This window comes from Triticum urartu, chromosome 5A (genome assembly GCF_056163025.1).
Source record: "Triticum urartu cultivar PI428250 chromosome 5A, HENAU_Tu73, whole genome shotgun sequence".
NCBI classification, from domain to species: Eukaryota; Viridiplantae; Streptophyta; class Magnoliopsida; order Poales; family Poaceae; genus Triticum; species Triticum urartu.
The window spans coordinates 470,296,154-470,308,408 of record NC_141877.1 but is presented as its reverse complement, the minus strand read 5'-3'; the positions used below and the strand labels follow the sequence as shown (position 1 = coordinate 470,308,408).

The following is a 12,255-nucleotide window of genomic DNA, read 5'->3' as shown; positions in this document are numbered from 1 at the left end:
AACAAGAGCCTCACCGCAAGGTGGTGCCGACGACGGGACGGTGCGGGCGATCGACGGTGGTTACGACGGAGATTTAGAAGGCACTAAGTAAACCACACCTACATATGCAAACTAAGTGTTATTTTTGACCTCAAATTGCATATAAATCAAATACTAGCAAATATAATTCCTCCCAAATTAATCACTATACAAAGCATTGCAAGAGCTAATCTAGCAATGAGAGTTGAAAGGACAAAGTTGCTAACCTTTGTGATCATTTGAATGGATGGGGGCCTTCAAATCTTGACAAATTTTGGGCAAAATTTGTGAGGAGATCAAGGAAGAGAGGGGAAGAACAGAGGAAGTGAGGGGAACAGGGAAGAACAGAGTGGCCCGGGTGGACGAAGGGTTTATGTATGGCGACCTTTAGTACCGGTTCATGACACGAACCGGTACTAAAGGTGCTGGAGGGGCCCCAGACTGACAACACCCTGCCACCACCCTCTTTAGTACCGGTTCGTGCCACGAACCGGTACTAAAGGTTCGCCACGAACCGGTACTAATGAGAACGGCCGGCTAGCCGTTGGAACCGGCACTAATGGACACATTAGTGCCAGCTCAAAATCAAACCGGCACTAATGTGTCTCATATTAGGTCCTTTTCTACTAGTGATTCAACCAATCTCGTCAATAAGGAGCTCAAAGAGGAAGGTTGAACCCACACATAATGTGAAGAAGAAAAAGAAAAGAAGGAGCAACAAAGTTAGAGAGGTATCCCTCCCAAATGATGTTGCTCCTACTACTCATTGTGATGATGATAATTGCTATACTATTGGTGCTATCCATATTTTTAATGATGAGAGTGATTATGCTTATGATATGAAAGGGCCCAAGCTTGGGGAAGCTATGTTTGATGAGGATGAAATATTTGAGAATATATTTGCTGAAATTAATGTTTGTCCCAAGCTTGGAGATGCTATGTTTAATGAAGATGATATTTTTAGCATCCCAAGTTTTGATATGCAAAGTTGTTATGATAATAGCATGCCTCTTACCTATGATGATTATATTGATGAAAGTGGATTTGGAAGAGTGTCAACTTTATTTAGTGATTCCACTATCTTGGGAGAGGTTTCAATTGATTATGATGAGAACGAAGTTGCTACTTATGATGATTATTGTGATGAAACTTATGCTATAAAAAGTAGTGATGATTATATTTACAAATCTTGTCATGATTATGATTACCCTTTTTCTGAACATTACTCTTTTAATGTGGAAAAAAATTAGTGTTCAAGTGTCTTATGACACTCCCACTATTCCGAATGAGAAGAATTTTGTTTATGTGGAGAGTAGTAAAAATTCTATGCTTGTAGATCATGAAAGGAATGCTTTAGGTGCTAGTTATATTGTTGACTTCATTCATGATGCTACTGAAAATTATTATGAGGGAGGAACATATGCTTGTAGGAATTGCAATAATATCAAGTTTCCTCTCTATGTGCTTAAAGTTTTGAAATTATGCTTGTTTTACCTTCCTATGCTAGTTGATTATTGTTCCCATAAGTTGTTTTCTCACAAAATCCCTATGCATAGGAAGTGGGTTCGACTTAAATGTTCTATTCATATGCTTCATGATGCTCCCGTTATGTTTCAATTCTTATCTTTTATGTGAGCATCATTGCCATCATCATGCCTAGCTAGAAAGGCATTAAAGAAAAGTGCTTGTTGGGAGACAACCCAATATTTATCCTTACTGTTTTTGTGTGGTCACATGATTATGCTACTGTAGTAATCATGTTTTATAGCTTTTGTTTCAATAAAGTGCCAAGTAAGACCTTTAGGATAGCTTACGGTGATAGTTGTGTTGATCCTGCTGAAAATCACAAACTTTTGCACACAGTAAATTAGATTTGTTAATTCACAGAAACATGCTTCTGATCTGATTCTTTTTTCTCTAGATTGGTAAACAAATTGCTTAGGACTTCCTAATTTGGTAGGAATTTTGTAGTTCCATAAGTATACGTTTGATACAGATTACTACAGACTATTCTGTTTTTGACAGATTCTGTTTTCTATGTGTTGTTTGCTTATTTTAATGAATCTATGAGTAGTATCGGAGGGTATGAACCATAGAGAAGTTATAATACAGTAGATATTACACCAATATGAATTTATAATGAGTTCATTACAGTACCTAAGTGGTGGTTTTATTTTATTATACTAACGGAGCTTACGAGTTTTCTGTTGAGTTTTGTGTTGTGAAGTTTTCAAGTTTTGGGTAAGGATTCGATGGACTATGGAATAAGGATTGGCAAGAGCCTAAGCTTGGGGATGCCCAAGGCACCCCAAGGTAATATTCAAGGAAAACCAAGAGCCTAAGCTTGGGGATGCCCCGGAAGGCATCCCCTCTTTTGTCTTCGTTTATCGGTAACTTTACTTGGAGCTATATTTTTATTCATCACATGATATGTGTTTTGCTTGGAGCGTCATTTTATTTAGTTAGTATTTGCTTGCTGTTATTTAGAATAATGTTTTGCATCTTTAGTTTCAATAAAAATGTCAAGGATAGCCTTTACCATGCTTATTTTGCTAGTATACATGTTGCTGTTTGAAAACAGAAAGTTTACCGCTGTGCAAAAATTCCCTAGAAAAGTCAGAGAATGATATAATGTTGAAACTTTTTGCATAATGAGCTATGATAAATTTAATACAGTGGGAATTTTCTCTCATAATTGTTGGAGTTATGTAAGTATGATGAATCATGCATTCTTTACAGACTGTACTGTTTTGGCAGATTGCTGTTATGTTTGCATTGTTTGCATATGGTTGCTTGTTTAATGATTCTATTTGAGGATAGGAGTATTAAATATGCAGAGATATTTAGTATGCAATGTGGAATTATAATTTTAGTGAATTTTTACAGTAGAAAATGATAAGGTTTTGCATTGGTTTATACTAACCTATCTCACGAGTTCTTGTTGAGTTTGGTGTGGATGAAGCTTTTTGAGAAATAGAGAAACCATGATATGAGAGGAATTAAGGAGACACAAAAGTTCAAGCTTGGGGATGCCCCGGTAGGCATCCCACCTTTCTTCTTAAACAACTATCGGTTAGTATCGGTTGAGCCTAAGTTTTTGCTTCTTCACATGAGTTGTGCTATCCTTGCAATGTCATTTTATTTTGCTTTGCTTGCTGTTTGAATAATATATCAAGATCTGAAATTCTTAAATGAGAGAGAGTCTTCGCATAGTTACATAATTATTTAGCTACTCATTGATCTTCACTTATATCTTTTTGGAGTAGTTTGTCACTTACTCGTGTGCTTCACTTATATTCTATGAGTAAATGGTTGAATGAGTTGAATGTCATAAATCTGAAATTATATATGCCTCGTTTGCTTATCCCAATGGGAGTAATGACTTCACATCTAAGAAGTAGAGGTTGAAAATTTATTGAAGGTTAGCAAGCATTGTATTGGTCATTTGAACAATTCATGAAAGAATATTGAAGGAAGAGAGATTTCACATATAAATATACTATCCTAGACATCTTTTATAATTGTGAGCACTCATTAAGTATGACATGCTAAAGAGTTGATGTTGGACAAGGAAGACAATGTAATGGGTTATGTTTTCTCACATCTCAGTTAAAGTATATTGTCATGGATCATTCAAACATGTTGAGCTTGCCTTTCCCCCTCATGCTAGCCAAAATTCCTTGCACCAAGTAGAGATACTACTTGTGCATCCAAATATCCTTAAACCCAGTTTTGCCATGAGAGTCCACCATACCTACCTATGGATTGAGTAAGATCCTTCAAGTAAGTTGTCATTGGTGCAAGCAATAAAAATTGCTCTCTAAATATGTATGATCTTTTGGTGTGAAGAAAATAGCTTTATATGATCTTGTTATGGAAGAAATAAAAGCAGCGGATTGCATAATAAAGGTCCATATACAAGTGGCAATATAAAGTGATGTTCATTCGCATTAAGATTTTGTGCATCCAACCCTAAAAGCGCATGACAACCTCTGCTTCCCTCTGCGAAGGGCCTATCTTTTACTTTATGTCTTTTACTTTTATGCAAGAGTCAAGGTGATCTTCACCTTTCCCTTTTTCATTTTATCCTTTGGCAAGCACCTCGTGTTGGGAAGATCCTGATATGGATGTAAGTTAGCATGAACTATTATTGTTGACATCACCCAAAGGTGAATACGTTGGGAGGCAACACTATAAGGCCCTATCTTTCTCAGTGTCCGATTGAAACTCCATAACCATTAGTATTGCGTGAGTGTTAGCAATTGTAGAAGACTATATGATAGTTGAGTATGTGGAGTTTGTTATTCCTGAAAATAAGATGAATTGCAATTGTTTGATGACTGAGAATGAAGTTTGCTAGTTTTCAAGAAAGTTTATGGTCTATGCTTTAACATGTGAATTGCTTGTTACTTTATTGTGAGAAGTTTTATGAGATGAAATACTGTTATGACATATTATCATGCTAGAAAAGGTGATTGAAATTATCATTGATCAAACTTGTGCACCTTCTAGCATTCACACTTCATAAATTCTTTCTCTTATCATTTACCTACTCGAGGACGAGCAGGAATTAAGCTTGGGGATGCTGATACGTCTCCAACGAATCTATAATTTATGAAGCATTCATGCTATTTTATTATCTGTTTTGATTGATTACGGGCTTTATTATACACTTTTATATTACTTTTGGGACTAACCTATTAACCAGAGGCCCAGCCCATATTGTTGTTTTATTGCATGTTTCAGTATTTCGAAGAAAAGGAATATCAAATGGAGTCCAAATGGAATGAAACCTTCGGCAGCGTGATTTTTAGGAAGAATATGATCGGGAAGACTTGGAGTGCAAGCCAGGGGATCATCGAGGGAGCCACGAGATAGGGGGGCGCGCCCACCCCCTGGGCGTGCCCTACCCTCTCATGGGCCCCTCGAGGCTCCCCCGACCGACTTCTTTCGCCTATATAAGCCTACGTACCCTAAAAACATCGGCGAAGAAGATATATTGGGAGTTCCGTCACCGCAAGCCTCTGTAGCCACCAAAAACCTCTCGGGAGCCCGTTCCGGCACCCTGCCGGAGGGGGAACCCATCACTGGTGGCCATCTTCATCATCCCGGCGCTCTCCACGACGAGGAGGGAGTAGTTCACCCTCGGGGCTGAGGGTATGTACCAGTAGCTATGTGTTTGATCTCTCTCTCTCTCGTGTTCTCTCTATGGCACGATCTTGATGTATCGCGAGCTTTGCTATTATAGTTGGATCTTATGATGTTTCTCCCCCTCTACTCTCTTGTGATGAATTGAGTTTCCCTTTGAAGTTATCTTATCGGATTGAGTCTTTAAGGATTTGAGAACACTTGATGTATGTCTTGCCGTGTTTATCTGTGGTGACAATGGTATATCACGTGCCACTTGATGTATGTTTTGGTGATCAACTTGCGGGTTCCGCCCATGAACCTATGCATAGGGGTTGGCACACGTTTTCGTCTTGACTCTCCGGTAGAAACTTTGGGGCACTCTTTGAAGTAGTTTGTGTTGGTTGAATAGATGAATCTGAGATTGTGTGATGCATATCGTATAATCATGCCCACGGATACTTGAGGTGACAATGGAGTATCTAGGTGACATTAGGGTTTTGGTTGATCTGTGTCTTAAGGTGTTATTCTAGTACGAACTCTTGAATAGATTGATCCGAAAGAATAACTTTGAGGTGGTTTCGTACCCTACCATAATCTCTTCGTTTGTTCTCCGCTATTAGTGGCTTTGGAGTGACTCTTTGTTGCATGTTGAGGGATTGTTATATGATCTATCTATGTTATTATTGTTGAGAGAACTTGCACTAGTGAAAGTATGAACCCTAGGCCTTGTTTCCTACCATTGCAATACCATTTACGCTCACTTTTATCATTAGTTACCTTGCTATTTTTATAATTTCAGATTACAAAAACCTATATCTACCATCCATATTGCACTTGTATCACCATCTCTTTGCCGAACTAGTGCACCTATACAATTTACCATTGTATTGGGTGTGTTGGGGACACAAGAGACTCTTTGTTATTTGGTTGCAGGGTTGTTTGAGAGAGACCATCTTCATCCTACGCCTCCCACGGATTGATAAACCTTAGGTCATCCACTTGAGGGAAATTTGCTACTGTCCTACAAACCTGTGCACTTGCAGGCCCAACAACGTCTACAAGAAGAAGGTTGTGTAGTAGACATCACCGTCCAACAAATGGTCTTCCCAAAACCGGCATGAGCGGCCATCCCCAAGCACCCAGGTAGTTGAGGCACGAAAGATGGCCCGAGCTTCAGGGTCGGGCGGGATCTACAGGTGACCCCAGGGGCGAGAAGGGTAAGTTTGCTGTAGCCAACACCAGCGGGTGCGGAGAGCGATGCCAAAGCGGCTGAGATCAAGAATCCTCAGACCACCAAGAGGGCGAGAGGCCGAAAAACCTTCTGCCAGTTCACGAGGCAATGGCCACCATTGGCCTCACTGCGGTCGTGCCAGAGGAATTCCCGGACGATGCGATTGACTTGCTTGAGAATGGGAGGGCAAAGCGCCATAGTCATAAGGAGGTGAATTGGCATAGCATAGAGGACATACCGGGCTAAGGCCAAGAGCTCACCACGAGACAGCATCGAGGCGTGCCAGGTTGGCAGCTTCTTGGCCATGCGTTCGACGAGGGGCATCAGGGTGCCGGCACCTTACGCATAGAGAGAGGGAGGCCGACGTACCAAATTGGGAACGCCAAGATTGGACAGGCCAGCTCCCCGGTAACAATGGCAATCTTGTCGGCCGTGCACTAGATGGGAGTGGTGGAGGATTTAGCGAGATTGGTGTGTAGCCCGGACGCCGATCCAAAGACTTGCAGCAGGGTGCACAGAGCGTGACAAGTCTCCGTCGTATCTATAATTTTTGATTGCTCCATGCCAATATTCTACAACTTTCATATACTTTTGGCAACTTTTTATACTATTTTTTGGGACTAACATATTGATCCAGTGCCCAGTGCCAGTTCATGTCTGTTGCATGTTTTATGTTTCGCAGAAACCCCATATCAAACGGAGTCCAAATGGGATAAAAACGGACGGAGAATTATTTTGGAATATTTGTGATTTTTGGGAAGTAAAATCAACGCAAGACGGTGCCCGAGGTGGCCACGAGACAGGGGCCCACGCCAACTCCAGGTGGGCCCCCCCACCCTCCTGGGCCCCTCGTAAGGCGGTTGTGCCCTTCTTTGGCTGCAAGAAAGCTAATTTTTGGAAAAAGATCTGGCCGAAGTTTCAATCCAATCGGAGTTACGGATCTCCGGATATAAAAGAAACAGTGCCAGGGCAGAATTCCAGAACGCAGAAACAGAGAGAGAGACAGAGAGATCGATCCAATCTCGGAGGGGATCTCGCCCCTCCCATGCCATGGGAGCCAAGGACCAAAGGGTAAACCCTTCTCCCATCTAGGGAGGAGGTCAAGGAAGAAGAAGAAGGGGGGCCCTCTCCCCCTTGCTTCCGGTGGCGCCGGAGCGCCGCCGGGGGCCATCATCATCACCGCGATCTTCACCAACACGTCCGCCATCTTCACCAACATCTCCATCACCTTCCCCCCTCTATCTACAGCGGTCCACTCTCCCGCAACCCTGTACCCTCTACTTGAACATGGTGCTTTATGCTTCATATTATTATCCAACGATGTGTTGCCATCCTATGATGTTTGAGTAGATTTTCGTTGTCCTATTGGTGGTTGATGAATTTCTATGATTGATTTAATTTGCTTGTGGTTATGTTGTTGTACTTTGGTGTCCATCATATGAGCGCGCGCGCGGATCACACCATAGAGTTAGTTGTATGTTGATAGGACTATGTATTGGAGGGCAAGAGTGACAGAAGCTTCAACCTAGCATAGAAATTGATGCATACGGGATTGAAGGGGGACCAATATATCTTAATGCTATGGTTGGGTTTTACCTTAATGAACGTTAGTAGTTGTGGATGCTTGCTAATAGTTCCAATCATAAGTGCATAGAATTCCAAGTCAGGGATGATATGCTAGCAGTGGCCTCTCCCACATAAAACTTGCTATCGGTCTAGTAAAGTAGTAAATTGCTTAGGGACAATTCCAAAACTCCTACCACCACTTTTCCACACTCGCTATATTTACTTTATTGCTTCTTTATCTAAACAGCCCCTACTTTTTATTTACGTGTTCTTTATTATCTTGCAACCCTTTCCAACAACACCTACAAAGTACCTCTAGTTTCATACTTGTTCTAGGTAAAGCGAACGTCAAGCATGCGTAGAGTCGTATCAGTGGCCGATAGGACTTGAGAGAGTATTTGTTCTACCTTTAGCTCCTCGTTGGGTTCGACACTCTTACTTATCGAAAGAGGCTACAACTATCCCGTATACTTGCGGGTCATCACAGCGCGCAGGTCGATCGAGTCCGGATGGCAGAAGATGGCGACATCATCAGCTTATAAGGACATACTGGACACCATGTGTCACGCGGTCAGGCGGTGCAGGATGCCGGATCTCATGGCATGTTGTAGTAGAAAATTGAGAGCGTCGATAACAAATGCAAACAACATGGGCAAGAGAGGGTCTCCCTCGGGGAACCCCTTGGCGTGCAGAATCGGGGGCCCTGGCACCCCATTGACGAGGACGCGCATGCTGGCCGTAGATAGGAGGATCACCATCCACTCCTGCCAGCGTTGCCCGAATCCAAGATGCCTAAGGATCTCAAGCATGAACGGCCAGGAGACAGAGTCAAATGCGCGAGCTTGAGGAGGACCTGGTGCGCCTTGGCATGGTGGAGGTGCCACGCCGTTTGCTGTACAAGCATAAAATTGTCGTGAATGCATCGTTCAGCAATGAACGCGCTCTGGTTGATGGAGACGAGTTCACCAAGCCTTGGGGCAAGTCTGAGGGACAAGAGTTTCGTGACAAGCTTCGCGACCAAGTGTATTAAACTGATGGGCCGGTAGTCGAGCAGGGAAGCAACATCAGCGCGCTTAGGGAGGAGTGTGGTTAACACCTTGTTGAGGCACTGGAACCCATGACCATTCATGTGATACAGCTTGTCAAACGGCTTCATGAAGTCGTCCTTGACTGTTTCCCAGCAATTGTGCAAGAATTCAGCCGAGAATCCATCGGGCCCGGGCGCCTTGCCAGATGGAAGCAGCTTGACCGCACGCCAGACGCCACACCTCATCAGCAATGAACGGGTGGTCCAGTGCGGATAGGTCGAAGCTCCTGGGATCAACCTCGGCCAGCTGCAGGGAGAAATCATGCGTGTCTGCGGCGCCCATGATCGCTGAGAAGTGCTCAAAAGCGGCGCGAGAGAGAGCGACGTCTGTGGAGATGGTCGTTTCACCGGAACATGGAGAGAGGATTCTATTCTTCTGCTTACGATGGGCGGCGTGGATGCGGTGGAAGGCAGAGGAGGCGTCACCCTTGGCGGAGCCAAGCAAGCTTGACGCGCTGACACAAGATGGAGCGCTCGAGACACGCTAGCCCAAGGTACATGCCCTTCAGGCAGCGGCGTAGACAAGTCTCGGCGATGGATAATGGGCGCATATCCTGGGCCGCGTCCAGACATGCGATGAGCTCGCGGGCGATCATCAATTGGCGAGAGACGCTCCTGATCGTCTTTGTGCTCCAACTTTCTTTGCAGGCGACTGGCAGGGAAACGCAGGCGATCGAAGATACGCCTGAACTGGTCATGAGCTGGTTCCACGCTCGACCATGCAATCAAAACAACCTGCTGGAACCCTCCAATTCTCGAAGTGGAATCGTCATGTCCCCAGGGAATGCGGGGTACAATCGACCATGAGACGGCAGTGGTCGAACGCTGCTGAAGAAAGGCAGCACAGAAGACAGTGTGGGTGAGCCTCCTAGACTAGACCAGGTGTATTGCCTTCCGTGAAGGTAAAGATACTGCAGCTTCAGTCGGCCATGAACCCCCAGAAGCGCCACATGATGCGCTGATTCAGGCGCGCATTGCTTTTGTCAGCAGCATTTGAGATCATGTTGAAATTGCCACCAATAAACTAGGGGCCAGCCGATACTATTTTTGTTACATGCATTAACATTTTGTTAGTTAAAGATCAAAATTTAGCGTAAAATGTGAAGGAGACCAATAAACCAGGACGAAGGTAGTAGTAGCGTTGTCTGTCCGAAAGGGCTTTGGTTGTTTTTTTTTAATTTTCACCTGGGGGGGAGTTTCCCCCACCTGAATATATTAATCAAAGAGGCAAAAAGCCCCGATGATTACAAGCATCAATCAAGACGCTCAGCAAGCCGAACCCTAGCTCGTAACCCGCTACCGCAAGGCCGTCATCCAGATGCCGACATGAGCTCGACAGGGCTCTTTCAGGCGACCACGCCACAAGAGGGTGTCTTCCCGACAGCAGCCAAGCAACCGGTCAAGAGAGGGGCGCTGCCCTGAAAAACCACAACATTTCAGTGTTTCCACAAGTGCCAACAGCATAGCATAGAGAATTCCTGAGCGGAACGGACAACTGTGCTCGCTGAAGAAGCCAGCTGACCTAGGTTATCCACCACCGCGTCAGTGACGTCGACACCAATTTTCCTCCAGAAAGCCGCCGCGAACGGCCAGGAGAGAATCAGATGATCTGCACTCTCGAGTGCCACTTCACAGACAGGACAGCCAACACCATCTGTCTCAACTATATGCTTCCTCAGCAGCACATCTCTAGTGTGGATGCGTCGTTGCACCATTAGCCAACAGAAGAATTTGACCTGCGATGGTGCCCGTGCATCCCAGACGAATGCAGCCCATGGGGTGACCACCCCTCCGAACCTCAGCAGTCGGTACGCCATGGCAGATGACAGGCGCCCGCACGGGGCCGAGATGTGGAGGAGAGACCGCTCATCCCCTCCCTCCCAGACTGGTGTTGTTTCAATCTTGCTCAAGACAACAGCCAGCTCCTGCTCTCCGACTCGTGTGAGGCGCGTGACGAGGTGTCTGCGAAGCCCATCGGCTCTCACCCGCCAGACTGTCACTTCAGCTGATGTGGTATGGGAGAAAAGAGCAGGGAAGGCAGCCGCAAGAGCACTGCAAGGCAGCCAGTGATCCAACCAGAAGGAGACCGTGCGCCTGTCCCCCACGCCAACCGTTGAGAGAGCACGATACAGGGGGACCAACCTAGCTAGAACCCCTCCCTGCTCGCCCAGCGCGTGGTCACCACGCCCCAGGAGCGAGCGCCCAGTTGCATCCGCCCAGACCCAAGCAGCCCATCTTGATTGCGGAGCAGTATTCAGCCTATGAATCATTTTCAGCAAGAGGCATTCGATCTGGGTCGCAAGGCTGCGGACACCCAATCCACCTTCAGTTTTTGCGTGGCACACCCGATCCCACACAACCAAGCACTAGGCTCCCGAAGCTCTCTCAGCAACATTCCACAGAAAGGCCCTTCTCATGGCATCCAGTTCTGTGATCAAAGCGGGGGGGAGGAGCAGAGCTGCCATGGCATAGGTTGGCAAGGCGTCAAGAACCGCGTTGATCATGACCAGGCGCGCAGCATGAGAGAGGAGGCGCGTCGCCCAGCCTAGCAGGTATTTGTCAACTTTAGCCAGCATTGACAGGAAGTCCGCGAACCTTAATTTTTTCCAAGACAGAGGCAGACCGAGATAAGTTTGTGGAAAAGACCCCACAGCGCAGCCCAAAGCTCGTACGACCACCTCCTGGGTCTCTGGATCGACATGAACAGGGACGAGCGTGCTCTTGGTGAAGTTTATCTTTAACCCAGTAGCCTCAACAAACATATCCAGGATCTGACGAAGACGGGCTGCCCCTCCTTCACATGCTCGCATGATGATCAGGATATCATCGGCATAATGAAGCACCACTACCGGGGAATTGGGCACCAGGGGTGTTTCATCATTGTATCTTGGCGGATACAACTGCTGCAGCACATCAGCCACGATCAGAAAGAGGTAAGGCGAGATCATGTCCCCCTAACGGAGACCACACTTCAATTTGAACCATTTCCCAGGCATGCCATTCAGCAAGGCCGCAGAGCGGGACGAATGAAGGATCTCATCAATCCAATCACACCAGGCAGCCGGGAACCCTCGAGCTTCCATGACGGAGCGAAGGCTCTCCCAATTGATCGAGTCGAAGGCTTTGAAAAAATCCAGCTTCAGCACCACCGTGGGGGCGTTTCTCTTGTGACAGCATTGGATCAACTCAATGGCATAGATGAAGTTTTCAGAGATACTTCTCC

The 12,255-nt window shown here is 45.4% G+C and overlaps 1 protein-coding gene across 1 annotated transcript; it reads right to left on the bottom strand.

The window, feature by feature from the left end:
• Positions 1–11,398: 11,398 nt before the first annotated feature.
• On the bottom strand, positions 11,399–11,980 carry LOC147972023 (uncharacterized). Its single transcript, XM_087524206.1, has one exon. It carries the CDS (start codon positions 11,978–11,980, stop codon positions 11,399–11,401), a length of 582 nt encoding a protein of 193 aa, XP_087380332.1.
• Between the last annotated feature and the right edge of the window lie 275 nt (positions 11,981–12,255).

Bases quoted from the DNA above. Each gene is read 5' to 3' on its own strand.
- LOC147972023 (XM_087524206.1), bottom strand. From the start codon at position 11,980: ATGATCTCGCCTTACCTCTTTCTGATCGTGGCTGATGTGCTGCAGCAG.